Source organism: Polyergus mexicanus, unplaced genomic scaffold (genome assembly GCF_030449975.1).
Source record: "Polyergus mexicanus isolate NDT 795.1 unplaced genomic scaffold, iyPolMexi1.0 SCAF_10, whole genome shotgun sequence".
Taxonomy (NCBI): Eukaryota; Metazoa; Arthropoda; class Insecta; order Hymenoptera; family Formicidae; genus Polyergus; species Polyergus mexicanus.
Window position 1 is genome coordinate 10,119,518 of NW_027223330.1, and position 23,429 is coordinate 10,142,946.

Sequence of the window (23,429 nt, forward strand, 5' to 3'; positions counted from 1 at the left end):
TAATATTATTCTATCAACAATAATAAGTACAAATGACCCATTTTAATCTATAAATCAATATATCTTGGAAATGACTGATGAGTTGAAAACATTGAACGCATAGGTATTGAAGGAGTTCGAAGGGATTAGAATATCGCAGAAAAAAATTAATAGATGGTGGAGTCTTGGAGATTTTAAGATCATCATGAATTTTTTAGACGGGACCTAGTACTTTATTTACTGTATGATGAAGGAGCGAGACACATGAGTGGAGTCTTTTTCCGTCTATTTTCTCCATTACTATCTCTTTTCCTTTCATTTTGTTTCAAAATATTAATAATTTTATATATTCATATGAAATTGTTCAAACGTTATTGTTAAAACAGAAATATATTTATCTCAAATTAAAAATCAAATTCACTATTTTCAAAATTTTTTAGAATCAAGAAGAACCAAAGATGAGTTTATCCAAGATGGAAAATAATTCAGTCGGAGTAATGAAAAATAATATTATATTTTTATCCACATTCATATAATATATTATATATATTATATTCATTCATATTACACAAATAAATTTTTATATTATACTTATATATTTTTAATAATATATTAGCTATCTATGGTCAGATTTTTTTTTTTTATATTACACATATATTTTTGTTTATGTTTTAAATGCAATAGTATATTTTATCAATCGAAGACTGCTACATGAAATATAAATATAAAGATAAAAATATAAATTTAATTCATTAGTAAATTAATTTAAAAATTTTTGAAATCTAAGATAGTTTAATTTTAAAGATTCATTTTATCGTATAAAATGCACGAAGATGCATCAACCGGCCCGTTTTACGGTGACATCGAAAAATGAATCTGGCCATTTGGTTCCGCCGACTCTAAAATGGATCCAGTTACGCTATTGTACCAGCTAGAAAAAGCGTCTTGGGGAAAACCATAGACATAGTATATCTAGATCGAGCGTTTACCTTTATTTAACGAGTGGGGGTAAAGATGCACGTAGAAAAGAACATACTCTGTTTCGTGCCTCTTGCGTTCTCTCTTGCTCGCACATAGCATAGACCTCTCTTTCGTCGTGTTACGCGCGAGCGAGAGAGAACGCAAGGGGCACGAAACAGAGTATGTCCTTTTCTATGTGCACCTCGGCTCCTATTCCTCAACACTCCGTCACAGATATACTATGTCTATGTAAACGGTGGCTTGGCTCCTCTCAGGCAAACGTGTATATATAGTCAAGTAGTTCTTCTAGTCTAGAGTCTAGACAGTTCCGATGTCATCTGTACGCGAGAGAGCGTGTATCTAACGAAGACGTTAGATTTAGATGGTATGGGGAAGACTACGAGGGTGGTCGTTTGCGGGATGAAAGGAGTTGGAAAGACAGCTTTATTGGAGCAGCTTATACACGGGAATATCGACGCGAAGACGGTATGCGTTTGTTAGGTTATGTTACCATATGATTCACATTGCGCGTATCTCGCGCGATGCAAATTTATAATTGTCTGTAATAATCAATTACAGGAAATTCATCCTACAATCGAAGACATTTATGTCGCCAACATTGAGACTGATCGCGGCACAAAGGAGAAGGTTAGATTCTACGACACAGCCGGACTTGAATCTCTACAGAGCAATGTAAACAATCAGCAACTTCCACGACACTATCTCGGTTTCGCTGATGGCTATGTCTTAGTGTACGATACTGGTAAGCCTGAATCTCTTGATGTTCTCTTTCCTTTGAAGAAAGACATTGATAAAAATAAGGATAAGAAGGAAATAATTGTGATTGTGATCGGTAATCGAACGAAAACCGATGCCGTATTGAATAACTTGGAAAATACTGCGAGTAAAGCGACCAATTGGTGTACTAGAGAGAAAGTTAAACATTACGAAGTGGACGTTATGGATAGATCTAGTTTATTTGAGGCATTTGTGCATCTATCGTCTAAGTTGAATCCTCCTGCTAATAAAAGTACATTTTCGCAATTAAGTATGGGTAGGAAAACTGTCAAGGCAGAAGCACAGTGATGCTTGTTTAATAGTGCGATGGTATTATAGATTGCGATATGAGGAGTCACTCGTGTGAATGTGTTGTACTCAGGTATAATTTATTTCGTAACGGCTAAATGCCACAATATAAATATACTTCGAGATCTCAATAACTATATATATCTACGGCACAGTATGTACTTTACTTTTCTTTTAACTTCGAACACATTTGTGATACTAGACTTGAAAGGAGATAAATGGACTTAAAACCATGGGTATATCATGGATTATGTACTTCAAATATCAACAACTTTGCTGGTTCGAAACCGTTTAATATTATTTATCGAATAAATATAAAGAAAAAAGATCATACTAATTCTAAATACTAATTCTCAATATTTATCTTCGTTAGTGCATTGTATTGTCATTTTTTGAAAAATTTGTGCGCGCGTTTAGTTTATTAATTTATATATACTAGAAAGCTATTGAATCTCTTAAAAACTTAGGTGTGTACTTAAATCTTTATGGGACTGAGTTATATTTAATTATTACAAGAAGTACAATGTCTGTACTTATTGTAATTACAATTGTGATTATATTAATAAGGAATTATTATTTATGCGATCAAAATATTGAAAAAAAGGAATACCATGAATAAATATAAACGCTGCTATATCTTTCCTTTTCATTATTGTTTTACCATTCTAATGGTTTGTCTAATTTCCGTAAATTTAGATCCGTCTTGAGTAATCGATCCCACAATTCACTGGTAACTCCAAATCCTAATAATTAAAAAATCATTAGTCCTCTATATATTCTTTTTGATAATAATTTCCACTCTTTACCTTGATTATGATGTAAAAAGTGATGATAATTGTGTCTTCTTTTCATCGTATACAAATACGATTCGTCTTTCGGTGCTCCATTATGCAAATAATAGTGCATTAGATCATAACATAAATAGCCTATAAAATAAATAAAATTAAAACTGCAAAATTATTTATACAAAACTGTAATATTGGATTATGAAAATAATTAATCTCGATATGAGATATATATACCGGAGGATCTTTTTTATGAGTAGCATACCCGTTATAGTACCAGCGCCGACAAGATTGACTATTTCCAATGGAAATATGGCTTTGTAAATTTGCCAAATAATCGCTGCTACGGTTAAACTTAATATCGGTGGAAATACCAGTCTTCGTTCATCCAATGGTGCCTATCGATATAGATTTTCTTTACATACAATATATACATTCAGCGCGAATGTTTATAAGATACATTTAATTGAAAATGTCAATTGAAACTCTGGATTGTACCTTATGATGACTTCCATGAAATAGGAAATGCAAAGTAATCAGTAACCTCGAATTATGCGGTGGTTTTAAATGAAATACTTTCCGATGTACGAAATATTCCATAACGGTCCAGATAAATATTCCCAGAACGAACGACGACAAAATCTTTTGCAATGTGATCACTAAAATATACAGTGACCTTACGATTATATCGTAGATCGTAAATTGTTTAAATTTTTATGCTTCTTTTGTGCTCTATTGTTTACTGCTTCATAAATGTTTAATTTAAATGCAAATCATATACATGCACGATACACACGAATTACCGATGCTTGTTGAAATATTTCCAACACATCCCATGTAAAAGAAATACATAACTATGGGAAACCAAACGATCGGCATGACGTACCATGGCGTGATTGATAATAATTCTAAAATGTCCGATTGAAAAAATCGTATAGGTCGATTTACTGGCAGGTTTACCCATTCCCAATATCGATCGCCCATAAGGCCCACTTGCCGCAATATCGGCGCATTCCAATTAACTAAATCCTGAGATGAAACAAGATTTCTCATCAATGATAATGTTTTTTTTATTCTCAACGCATTATTTATTTGTTTGATACCTAATGCCATTTTTTTCTATATAAGTCTTCAGATAATTTACCATAAATAAATATCGTAACAGAACAATTACGTAAAATGTAAATTTTTGCGTTTACGGCGATAGCTTATCTTTTTTTTTTTTTTTTTTTTTTTTCCCTCAACATCGTGAACGTAAAGCGTCGTAAAAGCGAGATAAACCTAAAGATAAATGTTTTATATAACTGATAGATATAATATATTATATGACTAATAGATGGACTAATCTTTTCCGCGACAAACTCGACATATTATAAGTAAATCATTTAATGTGCAATGAAACAAAATGCCGTTAATTTATTTTTGACGCCTGCAATGTCTTATCATATTATGCTATTTTTACAACTATTGCAGCTATTTTTTAATTTAATCAATGTACACATATCAAATTCTTTTTTAAGATTGAAACGCGAAGTTGTTTTTTTTTTTTTTTCGAAAACTCACGTATCTTTTTTGCATAAATATATTAAGAATATTTTTATAAACGAAAATAGTTTAAATGGATATATTTTTAATCAGGATATTTTTTTTTATATAGAATACGCAGGTGGATGTCGTCGATTGATTATCTCTCTTACATCGATATTTATTTAAATGTATATCACTCACTTCGCACTCGTTACATCTCTCTTGGAATTGCACGGCAAATTCTTCGAGAAGATAGTAGGCAGATTTGGAATGAGGATGTTTCGCTAATTCACCATCTAGGATTTGATCCTTCAAAGGTGTAAGCGTATTTTTTCCTCCCGGATGATAATTTAAGAAACTTTGTATATCATAAACGCGATCGCGATATTTGACATGGAATTCTGATTTTTTTCGCGTCGCGTCGTTACGATAACTTTCATTTTTATTTGCGCAAATCCTATTGTCATTCTTCACATTGCGAATATTCGCACACACATTCTCTGAATGAACTGTGCTATCGAATCTTTTATCTCGACGGATATCCATTTGTAAAATTGTAAAATAGAAAATTAACTACTATAAGCTGTAAGATATACGTGAATAAAGTGATATCCGTCTATACCCTGTTACAAATTCTCAAATACCAACTCCGCGGAGAAAGAAATTTCCTGGAGCCCGTCGAGAATCTCAAGTCGCACTCTCAATTTCGTCCTGAGACAGTCCCTCGTCTCTCGATTTTCTTGTGACCGTTTTCTCTCTTGGCTACTAAGCGACTCATTATCGTGATCCTTCACTTATATCCCTCCTCACAATTTTGCATTTTTTATAAGTCACGCTCCCCTAAGCTTCTCGCCTACAGCGCGCTCATCTAATCACTCTTAAATCACTTGATTATTTTGCTCCAAGCTAATATCAGTTATTGTCTACCTTATCGACGACTCAGGTAATATCTTTCCCTAACGCTTATACTACCAAACTTGCTATGTACCATGCACTCCAGTGCATTTTATGAAATAGACAACGTTTGCGATATGGTAATCTGTAACAGATAAGATATTACAAATGTTGCGTGGAAGAACTCGATGATTGCAATATGCCTCATAAATAACGATACTGTCATACTGAATAGTATCGTAGCGATTATCAAGATTAATTCAAAATTTACATATATCTAATGAGAAGATACGAATGATAATTTTGTATTATAAATATTAAAGTTATATTTTTGAAAATATATATAATAAATGCAGAGAATGCAAAGTAAATGCAATATATGTATATGTGATAAATGCAGGAAAACGCGTAGACACAAGGTATTTAAAAGCTTTGAAACTTAAAGATTTTAAGCAAAATGAAGATATGCTTTTTATGAACTATAGTAATTGTTCTTCAGGTTTTTTCAAAATTTTTCTAATATCGCATTTAAAATTCTTAAATAATATATGCGAATCAAGAGTTCATTAAGTAAACCTTATGAAACGTTTCTTTAGAAATATTATTAATAGATATCTTAAAAGTGAATACATTTTCGGCAATAAATAAGCTTTTATTTAAACGCTTTTAATCTTGTATACATTGTGTACATAGTAAATGTCTAAGTTTCAGTCGCTAAAAGTACGGCGACGATGTTCAAATTCAAGGACAGCTTATGATTTGAACACATTCACGCTATTAAAAACATACGTATTGTGTCGAGCAATAAAATACAATCGGAAGTACTCGCTCGCTATTATAAATTGATCTCTTCACTAAAATAATTATCATTACGACTCGTATAAACCTAACGAACTAAAATATAATACTCGTTTTTATTTTCTTAATATTTACGCACAACTGAAGAAATTTTCCTCTGAGAGAGAAATTTCATTTCCAACTGACTGAATTGAATTTTAGCAGCGTCTAAGATAGAACTATCCAACATTAATTATGTCATTTATAACTATATGTACATATCACTTCGAGGAATTACCGGGCGCATCGGACACACAAACGTTTAAGCGAAACTCAAATAAATATAGAAATATTGAAACGAGGATATTAAGCTTGTTCTCTGTGCTCAACGGTGCCATTTAATTTTCCTTGTTTTACTCGATAAGAAGGTAAGCCGAAAAGGCATTACATTCAAATTCTTTAATTGTTAAAAGTTGATTTTAATGAATTCATTACAAATATACACGTAGTTCTCTATTTGAAAATAGGAATGTCGCAGAAGGCGATATTACGATTGTTCTCCAACTTTTATCCGATGACGTGGAAAAAGTCGAAAAACGAGAAGTAATGAGAGTGTCTCACATATAGATTCTTTGCTTTGTTTAGATTTCTTTTTTAAGTAATTCATTTTTAGGCATAATAATAATTCCTTTTATTGGTATATATTTATCTAAGATATCTACGGGAAGACAAGGAAAGAAGAGAAAAAGAATTTTTTTTTTTTTTAATATAAACGAAAGCTAAATGGCAAAGTTTGAATTCTGGGATCTGAGAGACTCCGCACATGTGAGTTTAATATTATTTATTAAGGATTAACATATGCACCGATCCCTTTTTAAAGTTATACCTCTGAGCTTTTAAAAATATTATTCATTTTTCCAAAATCAAACAATCTCTCGATTTTTGGAAGCAGCAGAAATATACGCGATATCTCTTTTCATAAAGAAAGAATAAAAAGATTTCGAGAGACATAATTCGTCGTGTTTTTTTTTTTTTTTTTTTTTTTTTTTTTTTTTTTTTCCTAACGAGGAAGCATTTTCTCCCTTGCACCTGTTTAAACAATACTCATATGTTTGCGATAAAATTAATCATGCTTTCAATAATTAATTATATTCTATAATTAAATTACATTTTATGAATACATTGTATTTCAATTATTCATTCAAATTTGCCCAGATAATTCGTGCTTTCTTGATTCTGATAAAATCTAAAACAATATGAATAAATTTAAAAAAAAAAATGGAAATTTTATTCAATCTTTGAATAAAAAATATATTCTTTTATATAATGTATGCTGTATAAAACCAAATGTTGTATGTATGTGTGTGTCGTGTTTTTCCCAAGTGAAAAGATTCCATCATATTTATCGAGCGGAAACATGGCAATTCTGCAAGATAAATTTTTTTTGAATACACGCGAGCTGATATTAATATTTCGAGTTTTTCTCTTCATTTTCTGCGTAAAAATATTAACGCAAAAAAGAAGGAAAAAGTTATCATGGAATATTTAATTGATCTTGGTCTTCATGAGAGATTATGTGACTGTCACTCGATATGTATATGTTTACTAGAATTGCGCTATAGAATTATCGTTTCTTTTTGTATATTCCAATAGTTCGCTTGTCAATTTTGAAAAAATAAACAGTCGGCTCGCAGAATGGCAAAAGAGAGAGTGCGACAAGTTTTACAAAATAAATTTTGATGCAGCACGTACATACGTACGTGCAGGGTATACTTGTACAGTAAATACGACAGCATTTCCAAGTTTCTTCTCGACAAAGTAAAGAAAACATCATTTTAATGAGCGATTTCAAAAAAAAAAAAAGTTTAAAATTTAATGTGCAGTAAAAAGTAGAATCGGACATAGTGTAATCTCGCCGTACGATTTCTTTTAAATATAGAATAAGTCCGGAGGTGATGGCCATACGGGAGAGATAGTCGACGAAAAAATTTTGAAGTAAAAACAAGAAAATAACTCACTTTTTCATTTCTTTTTCGCCAAAAATTGTGTGATTGCGTCTTCTCCTGAGTAACTCGGGAAACGCATTAGCGAGTCAGTGCTTGTTGAATAATTTCGTAAAATTTTTTCATCGACCGTCTCTCTCTTATGGCCATTATCCCCCCCGGACTTATCCTAAATATAATATGTAAACGCAAATATGTGTAAATGTGTAGGGGGTATAATGGCTTTTGAAAAAGTTGTGCTTTTGGTGCTTCATATATTTTATATTAAATCGACGTTATCTCGTCAACTCCTTGGGAACGGGTATTGCTTATCGCGTAACTCACATATCGAGGGAGGGGAAGGAGATGTTTCGCACATTGTGTACTTACATACGCCCACGTTTAGACGACTAGCTTCTAAAAGTTTGTGTCCCTCATGCACGAAGTAAATACGCTTTTACACGTAGAAAAAAGGGAAGAAAGTAAATAGGTACGGTACTTTTTTTAACACTATCTTCTAAGCGATTCAAAAAATAGGTACTTTACGAGGTATCAATTTAGATGCGGTTAGCATATAAACGCCGAATTATTATTTACAATGGCACACACGCGTTACGTTTTCATCGAATTCGTAATGTCATTAATATATAATAATAATAATAATAATAATAATCTCTCGCTCCTAGGACTCCTATTTTACATACCGTTGTTACTTTCCCTGTGCTATACGAGCGCTTTTCGACTCGCACTCGCTTTTACGGCACCGACCGCTAATTTCTATTTTGTCTGTGTTTGCGAATTACTCACGATATTGTACACGTTCTCATTGATCTGTCCAGTTAATTGATCTCAGTTTAAAGTATGTACAATATAAATAGGACAGAGGATAATCACAATGGCGTTTCCGAGCTTAGATCGTAACGTATATGTACAGGAAAAGATATTTCGCGAAATTTGCACAGCAAATGCGATTCTCGCACGGTCGTCGTAATCTCTTTATTATTGGCATTACGGTTATTCGAAATTCACACCGTCTCACGAGACCTTAAAAGATGAAACTTGGCATACCGATCGCTCGTTGATTATATCCTAAAAGCGGAATCGGTACGCAATATTTCCGTATTCAAAATAGCTGGACCAGCCAAAGAACGCCCGGCGATAGGGCTATTTCGCGAAAGAGAAATTTATCTTGGAATAGCGGACGTCCCGTATTCCTCGTACACAACATGATACATAATGTATTTTATCGAAATGTCACGTTCGTATAATGGCACCGCGTGACGCCAAAAATATTCATATCTTTTTCTAGCGAAATTAATAATAAAGGAACGCGTCACGTATCATACTCTGATGCTTTTTAATTGTTAATTTAACGATATAATCCGTCAGCTGATGATGAGTGAAATTTTTAAATAACGGTCGAGCCAACTTAGCATCTCTGTTTGGATTATTATAATATCTTCTCGCGGAACATAATCTAATTACCAATTAAAAATATTATTTGCTTGTACCTGTGACGTAACATTCGTTTACATAATATTATTCGTAATACATAATTTGTTTGCTTAACGAGATCGAATAGTGCAGATCTGATCGACCGTAATCGTAAGTGTCTTTCTCTTTATGAAATATTAAAGTAATTAACTTTTTAAAACCAAACATACATACAAAATATATATATATATACATATATATATTATATATTATTTTTTAAAAGTTTGAAAACGTATTATATATTTATTAAGTATTTTCAATATAATTTATATACGGTTTAATCTTTTTGGTATTTTTCTCCTTGTCTGTAAAAAATCTCTTTGTATCTCAAAAATGCTTTACTAAGCAAAAATACTTAGATAATGAAATAATTAAAGAATAATAGCATTAATCCATTTAGTATACGAGATTATTTCTTTCGGAACGTTTTTGTAAGGTCGATCATGTCTGGATTGCAATGATACGCGAAAGGTAGAACCTCGGAGGAACCGAAAGCATACACATTCCATTTCTGGATCGTGTAAAGAGAGCAGTAAACAAATCGTCTATATTTGACTAACAACTCGACTACGTTCAATTTTATTGTCTAGTCTTTCCGACGTTTCTCTCATTGGAAAGATCAAACTACTACGTTCTAATAAGAAGAAAAAGAAAAAAATCGCGCCGTTTAATTAAAAACGAATTGATCCGGACGAATTCAACGATCCCGCGTCAGATCGTCTCAGCATCACGCGATGACTAAAAAGCCAGAATGCTCTATTCTCTCGTCGCTCTATTTCTCGTCCGCTATATATGCATCTACCGTATTCCATCTGGTGATTCGCGATTTTACCCGGAAGCGCGTGTAAACGGCGGTAAAGCTCGTCGCGGCGTAAATTGTTCGCTCTATACCTTCCTAAAACTTATTTCGTATTATCATATTGCTCCTAATAGCGCCTCGATCCGACAGATTGAGCTCGATTTGTAGCGAATTCACCCTACATCTATCTAAAGTATATACGAAAAAATCGCGATCGACACACCCTTTTCGACCAAACCAACGATGAACGCGAATTTTCGTCGTTAAATTTTTCTCGAAATGCATAAATCATACTGGATGCAAGCGCAACGCTCGTTAGTGGTCGATTTGCATCTGGTCCGATTCTTTCATCATCTCGATACATCGAAGAAGTTTCAAGTAAATTTGAGCATTCGCGCATTCCGTTCGTTGTTTGTTTGCTCGATACGTTCCATCTTAAGGATGCACAGCTTCGACAGCCCGCGGACCCATCAATAACCGTAGTATATATAAAGACCAAACCTTGAGAAATCTTCAAAGTTAAAGATTTAAAACAAACAATTTAATCATGTGGAAAATTTGCTTATAACACACGGATTTCTCTCTTAAATCTTTGCAAATTAATTATCGATATTGTAAATATCTGTGTGCCTATTTCTTTATGCGATGATGTATGAAGTGAGCTTATCTCGCAAAGATATTGACTATAATTTAGCATAAATCCTAGTTAGTCTTTATATATGTATATAATCATTGCCGATATCTTTAGCCTGCGGTGGTTCGCAAACAAACAGTACGAGTCATGCCGATATTATGCGCTCTTAAAAGTTCATTACTTCCATTTTGAAAGCCCTACCCTGCATTGCCTTCTTGGCGAGTTTGCTCATGGCCGGTACAGTGTTTGTATCGTCGTCGCTATTAATGTCCTCGTCCTCTTCCGGGAAGTCCTCGAGCCGATCGTGATATTCATCAAGCTGAAAGTTAATTAATGATATTAGGTATTTATAGAATTGTGCGAGCTAAGATAAGTAGACGAGGCTACGGTCTTGATTTTTAGAGCAAGGATAAAGAGATAAAACAACTCCCCTTTTCGATGACAGTTTATAGAATTACCTCTGCAAACTGCAATTGAAAATGGAAGTTATGGTAATTTCTACTATTAATAATAAGATGTACACGTGACATGTATACGTGATCGTAGCTTCGAGAAAAAATCGAAAGGTTCAGTATCGTAAGTGATTCATGTTTTGAATAGAGATCTGTTCAGTTTCCGTCCGCGCCCACGTAGCACATATTTCTAAGCACAAGCTATTTATGAACTTTGATCTCTAACAGTTACAAGTTTTTAGCTCATGATCGAAGACTCATAAATAACTGTGCTTTTCAATTATATATTTGCTTTTTCGTATTTTCGCATGGCGTGAGAAGACTAGTTGAACAAGAACTTGTAACGATCACGTAATTTAATAATTGACAGATCATCTTTTAATTCTCAACCGATCAATTATACTGTCCTAACATAAGTGTTTCTTCATTCCTGGTGAAGCGTAACGTGACTCTTGATAATAGATGAAAGTGGATTTTCATGTCTCACATGCTAAAATCAGGTCAAACATCTCGATACGCGTACTTACCAAAAGCAAGCATGCTGATTAATGGAATCTATATGAGTTTATATCTCATAATTTGTATGACAATTTCTTTGATATAAATTTATCATAATAATTTTATCATATCCAATTTGCAAAGTTAACTTCTGCAATTTATGCCCATTATGAAAGTTTCCTTGATTTAGATTTTGTTATAGTACGAATTTGCATTAAATGTATCGTAAAAATGGAATTTAAATATATAAATTTAGAAATAGATACTAAAATGTGGTTTTAGTTTAGAATTTTTTTTTTTTTTTATCATAGCGTTTCTCATATAAAATAATTCTGTTTGAAAAATATTTTTCATACTATTATAATTCTCTCTACATCAACTGTTCACTTGCGTTATCACTTACGTCTAATCATGCATTCTATCGATGCTGATGATGTTTTGCCATGAAGCGTGTTGTATTAAATTTCTATCGGTATAGTTTCCTTTCATTATTCGATCGTGCAGAATATTAATTAATCGCGCGACATTGAACCCAGTAAGTATGACTTGTCGAGTGGTAAAGAAGACAAGATATTAGAGCCGAGTAATGTTCTGCGCTGTCTGCGATGCACGCTAACATCGCGTACGTGTGACGATGAATGCGCTAAAAGTAACATTCATGAGGATGCATTCTCAAAAGTTAATACTGCGAACTCACGTGTATAACGTAGCTACGGGGATATCGAGTAATTGACGTTACCACACAGACAGAGAATGGATGCTTACCTACAACTGCAGATCGTACGTTCAAATGTGAGTTACCTAGACACCTTGTCTGACGCTTAATTGGCTCACCATGAGAAAACTCCCGTCATAATTGCGGGATCGACATAAGCGACACCTCATTTTTACGAGTCCGTTTAATATATCAAGATTATATTGCGATTAAATAAGCATGAGATACTCGTGAGCCCGTGGTGCGCTAATTAAGCCGATACATCGTTTCAACAGACAAACTATCTCGGGATAATCTACAAACTATCTCGCTACTCGACCAAAACAGTTATTTTAAGGGGAGGAACAACGCTACTTGCGTCCAAAACAATTATCGCGAAAGAAAAATGGACAACGTGCGTTTATCTTCGACTCGCGTCCAGTTATACATATATAATGAAGTATTTATCGCGAATTTTACATACATTCCATGACGAACGATGACAAGCCACAACGCTATCTTTGCGGGAAACATTTCTCCTCGCGCACACTTTTCCTTTACCATATAATTTTCAATGATCATGTAACTCATTAGATTTCTACATATAAGGACACACGATTGCTACGATTATAATGACAAGCTCTACTCACGTCAACGTCGCCCATCATTTCCTTGGTGGAAACAGTGGTATCGATACGACGAATACTGCCTTGATGAATATCCACGTCGAGTTTCACGCACTGGAATCGTCGTAAAAGAAAAACGAGCGGAATCGGCGCGATACCCGCGAAAATTATGGCGGCCGCGATGCCCAGCACCCAAGTGGGATAACTCGTAGGTTCTGTCATACCCTAAAAACAAAATATTCGTAAAGGGATATTATTACTATCGTAATTATATTATCGTATAATTTATATATCTTTTTTATAATCTGACATAATCTCTTTACCAATGTCGCATTCCATGCCGAGTATTGCGGTTTCTTGATGAACATAGAGGCGATGCTTGATATGAGAATGCAAACCATTATTATGGGAGCGAGAAATCGCCACGTGACTTGCCAATAAACTCCCGGTCTGTATCCTGTCATCTCTTCGATGTCCTTCGTGAATCTGCACAGCGTTTGCGCGATTATTAGATCGATTAACTATCTCATTGGATGAAAAGAAGAATGAAATTTTAACTTACTTTTCGTGACCGTATACGAAGATCACGGAGATCATTTCCATCAGAGCGACCATAACGAGGCCGATGGTACCGGCGAAGCTGTCAAACATTTTCAGCCAATATTCCCCAGCACCGGTGCAGAAGATGAGCCCCACGAAAAAGCATACGACACAGACAACACCTAAATTCGCAAATTAAAGCAAATAGTTTTGTATTTTGTTATTTCTTCTCGCCGATACTAATAAACGATGAAACGATAGATAAACAACATTGTCCTCACCTGTTATATATTGCTTCTTTATTCTTTTGAAGAGATCTATGTCGAAGATTACACAAAGCATGCCTTCAAGTATTCCAATTTGTGAGCCCAAACCAAGGGCCAGAAGCATGAGGAAGAAAATGCAGGACCAAAACGGCGCACCTGGTAATTCCACGATCGCCTGTGTAAACACAATGAAAGCCAATCCAGTACCCTCAGCGGCCTGAAAGCAATTATCATTTAATTATTTCATTAAACGCTTTCAATAAATTCATGGAATTTCTCACGCATTACTCACGCTGTCCAACTCATTGCTGAGACTGCATGATTTTATCGTGAAATTTTTTATTTCCGAAGAATTGAAGCTTTTCATAAAGAGTTTGTAGTCTTCGAGATCGAACGAGATCACAGAAGCATTCAATAGCCCATGATCCACTAGGGTATTCCTCGCGCTAAAATAAAAGCGATTTAACATATCTTCCGTGTCCCTCCGTTGTTCGCCGCATCAGCGATTAGCATATCCCGTCCCATTATGATTTAATCCCACCCGCTTCTAAATGCTCAAGTGTCTGACGTTTATAATTAAATTAAATTAAATTGTGATAAGAATGTAAATCTACGTGCATTATAGTAATATGTGTGTGATTGATTTTTTGCAATTTAATTTATTACCCTCATTAATGCGAATTGTTATATTTTAATAATGGGATTGGTTTTTACAATCTAATTTAATTAAAAGTTTTCTTGTTCATGTAACCTATATGTTATACATTAATATAGCGTAACACTGTTAAAAGAGCGACGATACATCTCTCGAACAAGCAGCAACAGTTATCATTCAGCCGTTTAAAGATACATCTCCGCAGCCGTGGACAATTTTCACTACTCTCTTCGCGATGACGAATTTAGAAACGATGGCCGCGCATGCGGTCGCATTACCTGACGACGCACTTGTCCACGTTTGACATTGCCTTGAACCCCAAAATGGCGAAAATGACAACGCTCGCATAAATGGCAGTAAACGCGTTGCACACGCTCACCAGGATCACGTCCCTCACGCAGTTGTTGTTGGGGGTGTTGTAGCTGCCGAACGCGATCAGGGAACCGAACGCCAGCCCGAAGCTATAGAAGACCTGGGTCGCCGCGTCAAGCCAGACCGTGGGCTCCAACAGTTTCTCGACCTTCAACGAATAATGCAAATGTCATATCTAATATCCGCGGTCTTTTGTACCGCTCGATTCTCGATGAAGCCGGAACGGAATCGATCGTCACCTTTGGTGTATACATGTGCGCCAGTCCGGCGCTCGCACCTCTCAATGTTATCCCGCGGATGAAGAAGATGGTTAGTACGAGATACGGGAACATGGACGTAAAGTATACCACCTACAAGGGAAATGATTGAACAAAAAAAAAAAAATGACATTCAGTATTTGCGATACTAAAGGAATATGTCGAGGCCAATTTATTCAACGCGATTAATAACGATAGATCAATCAACATCGACTCTGAGTGCGACACGATCTTACTTTGCCCGACGATTGTATGCCCTTCATGACGATGAAGAACACGATGATCCAACTGAGCAAGAGGCAAAGGACAATCCACCACTTGAGACCTTGGCCATCGTCGATCGACGGTGCCGCGTCTAAGGTAGTCCTGTACCAAAAATATGCGGTCTCCGAACTCCTGGCGCATTCCTCGACCGGTTTTCCGTCCAATTCCGGGCATTTCGCCCACGGCAGTGATTCCTAGTTGCGTCAGAATATGCAAATAGATCATCAATATACGCTTTAACGAATATACCGTTATTGCGCCGTAAAAGCTGAAGCGGCACTTTGGGAGCGGTGTGATGAAATTTGCATGCACGCTATAATTTATGCAACTATTACAATATAACGCCAATAGCTAGGCAAAATGATGCTGTATTACTTACTGTTTAAAAGAAAAGAATACTTACACCGAATTTGATGGTGACAGCCTAATTAAAACATAAAAAAATATATATATATAAACGTTATTCATATTTTGCAAATATATAGAAAATATTACAGCGACGCCATCGGTAATTGCACACACATTCGAGGACTATATTTTATTTTGACTGTCGCATTTATTTAAAATGATATCACTATTTGCGTTTAAGACATTAATTTTTTTAATTGTTTGCAATTAAAATAATTTTTTATATTTTTTTATATATATAGTTTATAGTTTCTTCCTAATATATCTTTATTAAAAATATAATTTTTTATATAAGCGACACGAGTTTATCTATTACGTAAATTTTATATTATCTATTTAAAAGTCTAAATTAGAATAGAGAGTGCAGGGATGAATAATAGTTAAGATATCTCGACGCAGATTACCGTGGCGTCAATCGTCGCTACGAACGTTATCGATCTGCTTACCTCGAGCGAATTGAAGAGGTAGAAGAAGCACCAAGTAATAATTACGTTGTAATAAAGCGCAACGAAAAACGTAACTATGCATGACGCGATTCCTATACCTCCTAACCAAGGATGTATAGTGTTCCAGACGCCCAGGGCACCCTGTCGCATACGTTGTCCGAGACCCAGCTCGATCAGGAAGAGGGGTACGCCCTCTAAGATGAGCATCACGAAAAAAGGAATGAGGAAGGCACCTAAAACGTACACGCGAATACATCTCGCTTTAACAGGATTGTAATTTTCGTCATATAGATATTTAACATTGAAAATTACAATGCTACATTATATTTGCGAGAAAGTTTCGAATGAAATAGGAGAGCCACCGGAGGAGAGCCATCCCTTTTGAAACATCTTTCTGAGAAACAAAGAGCGAGCAGGAAATTTCCACTTTTATTTCCATTTGCAAATCTAGATTCGTCGACTACACGAGACAAAGATATTTATATTTTCTGTGTTGATAAATATTTTATACGACGATCGTTATTCATTATTCGGTGAAAATTTTGTTTCAGAAAATTTTAATATTCGCATATCGTGCGTATCGTGTCGGTTCTGCTTAATCGATCAATTTTAATGTTCTTCGAAGATTTAAACTGCATTTTCTGCGATATACGAAGAATACGAGTACACATAAATATAAAACAGAATATTCATACGTAAGAATTGCTAACTAAGCGAAAGATATGCTAAACAAGCTAACTTGATATCCGTTTTTTATATGTCTTATTTTGCGAGATAATGTGCTTCTATCGTATCCACTACGGACACATTTACACGTCGATGAATTGTATTAACGCAGAGTGAGAGGAACAAAGATTATTTCTAGGAAAAGCATTGCGCACGATACATTTTAAGATTATAATTTTGACGTCGCTCGCGTATTTTATGCATTTAACGCGAGGTTTTTAATATATATCTCTCTCCATTTCTTTTATATCCAAATTATAATTTTTAAATCACGTCTTTCTTTCACGTTGTCAGCGGAGTGTTAACATCTCACGTGTTTTTAAATTATTTTCCTATTTTTATAATATCAACGTTATCCACTCTTTTTGCATCTTTTCTTGTTCCCGACACGTCCCTCTCTCCCTTTGGCTTTAGATGTCTAGTTTCGCGGTCGTAGCTGGAGCGCCTTGTATTGATCGAGCAACCTAAGTCCTAACCCGTTCAGCCACTCCACTACTTGAACCATCTTTTTGATATACAAATGCAAATTAGAGCTAAAGAGAAAATCTCCAGCTACGATACATTAATACCCGTCTTTTTCCACACCAATGCGTTTGTATTGTACAAAGCTGTAGGAAAGTGGCGGCAACACTTTTAGCTTCAGTGATTGATTAATTGAACTCGATTATAAATAACTTTCTAAATATTTCGATACATTAATCTTTAATTTACCAAGAGAGTAAGGAAGAAATAAAAGCTGGTAGAATTGATTAAGTAAAATAATTAAAACTAAAAGATAAAAGGAGAATAGAAACGTGCAGAAGTAGATCTTATGATCCCTTGATGGCGACGTCATCGGTAATCCGATGTTATACATTGGCGTTTAACATGTCAATGGCTCGTAACGCAGACTCTCCGCGTTTTAAAGCCGCTATTACTTTAGAGCTGCGAAACAGAGAGCGGCAGATGTGTTAGGTCGTCGCGTGCTTTCCGTTACACAGTGGTATGGATCGATCGATAGGCGTTCAGTGACGCGGACGCGGCGCGGTACGACGCAACGAGGAAATTTCCATTGAAAGCCGGAGTCGTCTTTTTCGTCCAAAAATTTATATATATATCCACGTACGAGTAAGCATCGCGTAATTCAATCGTCGGCAGCGATTTGCAGTTAGGCGCAAAAATTTTTCCTACCAAAGTTCGAAAGCGGTCAGTTTGCAAATTTTGCCAGCTTGATAAATTCGAGAATTCCTTCTCTACTTAAAAATAATACGAGATCCGGCAAACTTTATCGCGCGCGTATAACACATAATATTTCATTCGCGAAAGCTTATCTTTTTTTAACTCCGTTTTAAATTCATACGAAAAAGAAAAAGAAAAAAGAAAAAGATTTTTGAGGCACGATATTTTAACTTCGCGTAATTCCATTATATCGCTACTATAAACGGCCTAAGTGGAGTGCCTGATGATTTTGGTGACGATGGATCTTTAGACGGAAATATTACCTCTATGGCAACGAGGTGGTTGTTTCAGCAATAGTCTAGCAACGGAAGCTCGATCTGCGCAGTTGCTGGATGATAATCGATATAATTTCGGTATGCGTATAAACTCCCGTCACGATCACGCGAGGGTGACCACCCGCGTGTACACCTCTCGTGACCTATCTACCTACCTACATTCGCGAAAGTAGATGTATGTATGTTAAAAATAGCTGTTTGTTCTCGCGATTGTGATAAGAAGAGTTGCTCAGCGAAACGGACTTAAGACAATTCAATGTACGTGATAGTAGGAGCTTTACGCTTGTTGTTAGTCAACGAACGCTATTTTCTCCGGCGAAAAATTCACGCTCATAAAATCTATCCAGATTGCAATATGCAGTATACTCGTATTTCATACGATACTAAACAAAATGCCACACCGCTAAAGCGTCGTATGTCTTTTAGTAACTTGCGGTTGGTCGACCTCTCACGTCAGATTGAATTAAATCAGGTGTAACCTTGAATTAACTTTATCTTGATGAATAAAAAATATCTTTCTTCTGTATTGATTTAGCATTATTTCACATATACGTATGTATACGTATATACATATCGTAATACTGTATTTTTAGCTGAATTATATAAATAATTTAAATTAAACGGAATGTATTTTTAGATAGAATGTCATTTATAATAACTCGATAGCTTAATTGATAAGATATTTGTACGGAAAGCCGGAAATATTTAAGTTTAAATTTTGATGCAGGCGATATTTTTCACAATATATATGAACACAAAATATGATTGCATACAATACTGTTTTTTTTTCAGGGAGAGATTTATTAACCTTCACTTGTACAGCAAAGAGTCTATAAACTGTAATAAAGTATACCTTTAGGTATATACTCGGTATTTTTCCACGCAAAAAATATATGACATTTACATGACTTTTCTTTTACTAGTATATTATTTTTTATCGATTATGAGTGAAATAATGAAAAATTCTTTGTCTTTTAAAACTTAAGTTATGATTCTTTTTTTATATTAAAATAAAAATTAATATAAATTTTTATTTTAATATAAAAAAAGAATCATAACTTAAGTTTTAAAAGACAAACAATTTTTCATTATTTCACTCATATAATCGATAGTAAAAACAATGTTATACACATATAGAGTCTATAAATAGAAATAAATTAAATAGATTCAAACGGAATCGCAAGTTAATAAAAATTGAATTGATCATGTGGGACGAAAAATTTTTTGCCGTATAAATTATAATAAGCTATGAAACGATTCTAGTAGATTTTGTTATTTATGTGAGCATATTAAATAATTCTCTTTGAAAAGAGAAGAAAGAAAAAAATTATGATAAATTCTACTTATAAATTAAAAAAAAATATACAGAAATATATATACATATATATAAAGATTATGCGACTGTTCTCTCTCTAATATCGCAGCTGTTGAGGGTATTAATCGTTGAAATCGTCCGATAAGAGCACGCCTTTAAGAAGGCGAACACACGAAATATTTCGTAGCAGTTATATTTAACGTCGGCGTGGGATACCTGAAAATAGTCGTTGACTAGTATATAGTTAGCCGTACGCTATATCGACTCCACACTGCCCTCGTATTGTACAACCTTGTCCCTGCTCCTCTTCGCTTTACATCCGACGCCGTAGAGGCTGGCGTCGACTGCAAGCTGCGAGAGCTACTTCCAATGTTGCATGCAAAATTTTCGCGCCAATTTATGGCATTCAACGCTGTCAACGTTTATATCGATCCGATATAAATAACGAGATATATAAAATGAGATAGATAAATTCCGTTTTATACTTTTTAAAATCTCATATCTATTTAAATATTTTTCACACGTCCACAAAAATATCTGAAGAAATCAAGTGAAAGAAAATAAATTTTAAGAGATTCTATTCTTTTGATATATGCAATGTGTGTGTAACAATTCAGAAATTCTAAAGCCAAGTTTGTAGATCAAAAATTTTGGAGATCGGAACTTTGCAAGTTCGCGTGAAATAATTTTTTCTACAATTTATTTACTTTCTTTGGTATACCATATATGTATATATTGGATACAAATTTAATTCTACAAGTATAGACATTCGTCGCGCGTTATTAGTGCGTACGAGAAAAAAATGTGTTTCTATCTCGACACTGTATTAACATGGATGCTGTAAGGAGCAATTTATGTATACATTATATATGCGTTCATACACGTGTGAGAAATTGAGGTTTACCTAAGTAATTACTGATACGAGTACGGTTCAAGAACACCTCGAGGTGTTTCACTTGCTGCATGAAGGTCGCAAAAATAAAAACACGTACACACATACAGTTTATCACACACACACACACACAGGCAATGTATATGTGTATTAAAAGTGTATATAAATAATATCATATGTTTAAAAATTTTAATTATCCATAATTTTGTCAAATAACTCGGGCATCGGACGCTTTATTTACACGTTCGCTCTTATATTTTGGTGCATCGGTTGTGTGGACGCTGAATTATTCTATAATCCTTCGGGATTATGTTACTCACCACCGCCGTTCTGTTGGCACAGATAAGGAAACCTCCAGATATTGCCAAGACCCACGCTGTATCCGATAATACTGAGAAAGAATTGCATTTTCCCACTCCATGCTGCCCTATTCTCCTCCTTCGTCTCCTGGCCATCGATGGCATTTTGACTTCCCGTCGTTACGATCGTCACGTTATGGGCAGGTTGGCGACGGTCGTTTAAAGGTGCCAGCTCGTGCCCATTTCTTGTCGCAGCTTCGACTACCATTCTCTTGTGGGTCTCGATGGATACACGAAATATCGATCACCCTTCCTCGCGGATGATATATTTAATTGAGATCCTCAGCGCACTCTCTCTTTATTTATTTGCTCTCGTAGGGCTACGTCGCGACCCCACGTGTCGTCCACTTGTCCTCCACTTCCTGCCGCTGTTTATTTCCTTTCCCGCGTATCGCTCTTCTCCTCTGTCAATAACTTTAAATTAACGACACGTTTTGAAGAAACACGTGTATCTTACACGTTTTCACGTAAACTCATGAGTTTTTCCGCGACCGTGGTCACTGTCACTATTACCGCGACTTCGCAGCGGATAATATAACAATAACGGGGGTAACAACAACGTTAACAACAATAACAATAATGGTGGCACAACAATGGTTATCTTTGTTCAAATACTGTCTCGTTCAATTACTATGCGTAAAAATACTGAGATCGATTTCTCCCTCGAGGAACAATCGACAACAATTCGTTCTCCAGTGTTATATGTACAATTACCGATGAAAATCGAAATGGTATCTATATCTGTGCTACGCTCGTCTCTTTCTGGTACTTGTGTGTCTCGATGGTACTCCCTATTGACTGTTCGCAGACGCGTACGCGACCGCGTAGAAGCTTCGGACTGCGGCAGGATGGAAAAGCTGCGAGGTATGAGAAAGGATACGTCATAGGATAGACTGGGAACTGGCGTGGAAACGGAGTGGGTGGTAAAAATCGAGCACCGACTGCTGCGATGTTATACGAAGAAATCCGCGACCTCGGATTAGAGCGAGCCGGGTGTATTATAGTCGGAGCTATCGAAAGATATCGACCACCGATGATGCAGGATACGCGGGGGGGCTACCACGCGCTACCTGACATTGATGGAAGAATCGACGATAGGGGGTTCGGAGGGGGTACCTTACACCTTACGTTACGTTTGGAAGCAATCGTAGCGTGAAAAATGGAATAGGAGGGGGCGAGTGAAAAGTACGCGTGTTGTTAATAGCCACCGTCAGAACGAAATATCGATCGATGCTCCGCGCGGAAGCGAGATATCTAGATGAGGGAAAGAGTTAGAGAGAGAAAGAGGGACGTGAGGAGATTACAATTTTTGGCTCCTCGTAGTTGCCGGTACGATGTTTGAAATCTAAAATAGCTCGATATATTTACGCGAAGAAGATCTTTTCGTCAACCGTTAAATCGGTGCCTCTTTAGCTTTAGCCAGCTAATCAACGTTAGCAGTCTTCGTATTTCGTGGGTCGGATTCCTTTAAGTCGCTGCCGTTCGGTATAATTGGAAGTCACAAGTTCATCAGCATCATAGTTTGTCTCCCTCGGCTAGACTCTGCACGCGAGGAAGACGTTGTTGTTGACGTTGCCCTCGTCGTCGTGATTATTTTAGATCCAATACAAATACTCGATCGAAGAACTCGCACTGCCGGTGAATTATTATTTAAACTGTATAGTCTTCGGATGAGTCGGATTGACGTCGCAGCGGACGCGAGTATCTCGTTGAAAAGCGAAACTTGCAGGGCATTTGGTACCCATGTATACTACTCCTTGCGCTATTACTGTGCCGAAGCTGCCTCTGTTCCCTCCACGCGCTTCGTCGTTCTACGTTCCATCAGCAGAAATGCGAGAAGCGCGGACGGCCAAGGCTGAGTAAAATTTCGCAATGTGTGGCTCGATGGATACTGTGCGCCTCGTTCGGACGTCGATATCGGACTGAGGACTGAGCCACCGCTAGTGCGCGACGATATGCGCGAGGGAACCAATCTACGGAACATGCAGGCACCTCTGGAACGACATCGACGTGTGTTGAACGCGACCAAGGTTCGTTCTACCGATGCTCCGGTCCCCCGATTGGCCGAGGTAATTGCGCATGTACGCGCATACTCCGGTAGGTCGACCCTTTTCGAATAGCGGACAGCTGGATATATAGCGAGTGTTGTTATTATATCATAGAGCAGAAAAGATATCGAAGAGAGAAAGAGTAAATTAAATGGGCTAAAATTATTCGAGACGTTGCGATATATGATTTTTTTTTACATA

General features: G+C 35.8%; 2 protein-coding genes across 4 annotated transcripts; one reads left to right on the forward strand and one right to left on the reverse strand.

Moving 5' to 3' along the window:
- The first annotated feature begins 1,161 nt into the window (after positions 1–1,161).
- Positions 1,162–2,669, forward strand: Kappab-ras (NFKB inhibitor interacting Ras like 1). Its single transcript, XM_070303387.1, has 2 exons — positions 1,162–1,425; positions 1,519–2,669. The coding sequence occupies exons 1-2, from the start codon at positions 1,327–1,329 to the stop codon at positions 2,023–2,025; spliced, it is 606 nt and encodes a 201-aa protein (XP_070159488.1). The 5' UTR covers positions 1,162–1,326; the 3' UTR covers positions 2,026–2,669.
- Positions 1,798–23,185, reverse strand: LOC138937271 (sodium- and chloride-dependent transporter XTRP3). Of its 3 annotated transcripts, XM_070303383.1 has the most exons (16): positions 21,142–23,185; positions 16,396–16,628; positions 15,945–15,965; positions 15,514–15,735; positions 15,260–15,370; positions 14,927–15,168; positions 14,286–14,439; positions 14,009–14,210; positions 13,750–13,909; positions 13,511–13,673; positions 13,212–13,412; positions 11,119–11,236; positions 3,309–3,469; positions 3,076–3,208; positions 2,832–2,951; positions 1,798–2,768 (listed from the first exon to the last, which is right to left on the reverse strand). In XM_070303383.1, the coding sequence occupies exons 1-16, from the start codon at positions 21,386–21,388 to the stop codon at positions 2,683–2,685; spliced, it is 2,574 nt and encodes an 857-aa protein (XP_070159484.1). In that variant the 5' UTR covers positions 21,389–23,185; the 3' UTR covers positions 1,798–2,682. The 3 variants fall into 3 exon arrangements, with proteins under 3 accessions (XP_070159484.1, XP_070159485.1, XP_070159486.1); XM_070303384.1 differs by lacking the exon at positions 1,798–2,768 and having other exon boundaries at positions 2,850–2,951; positions 3,048–3,208; positions 21,142–23,184; XM_070303385.1 differs by lacking the exons at positions 1,798–2,768; positions 2,832–2,951; positions 3,076–3,208; positions 3,309–3,469 and adding an exon at positions 4,879–5,376 and having other exon boundaries at positions 21,142–23,184.
- Positions 23,186–23,429: the final 244 nt, after the last annotated feature.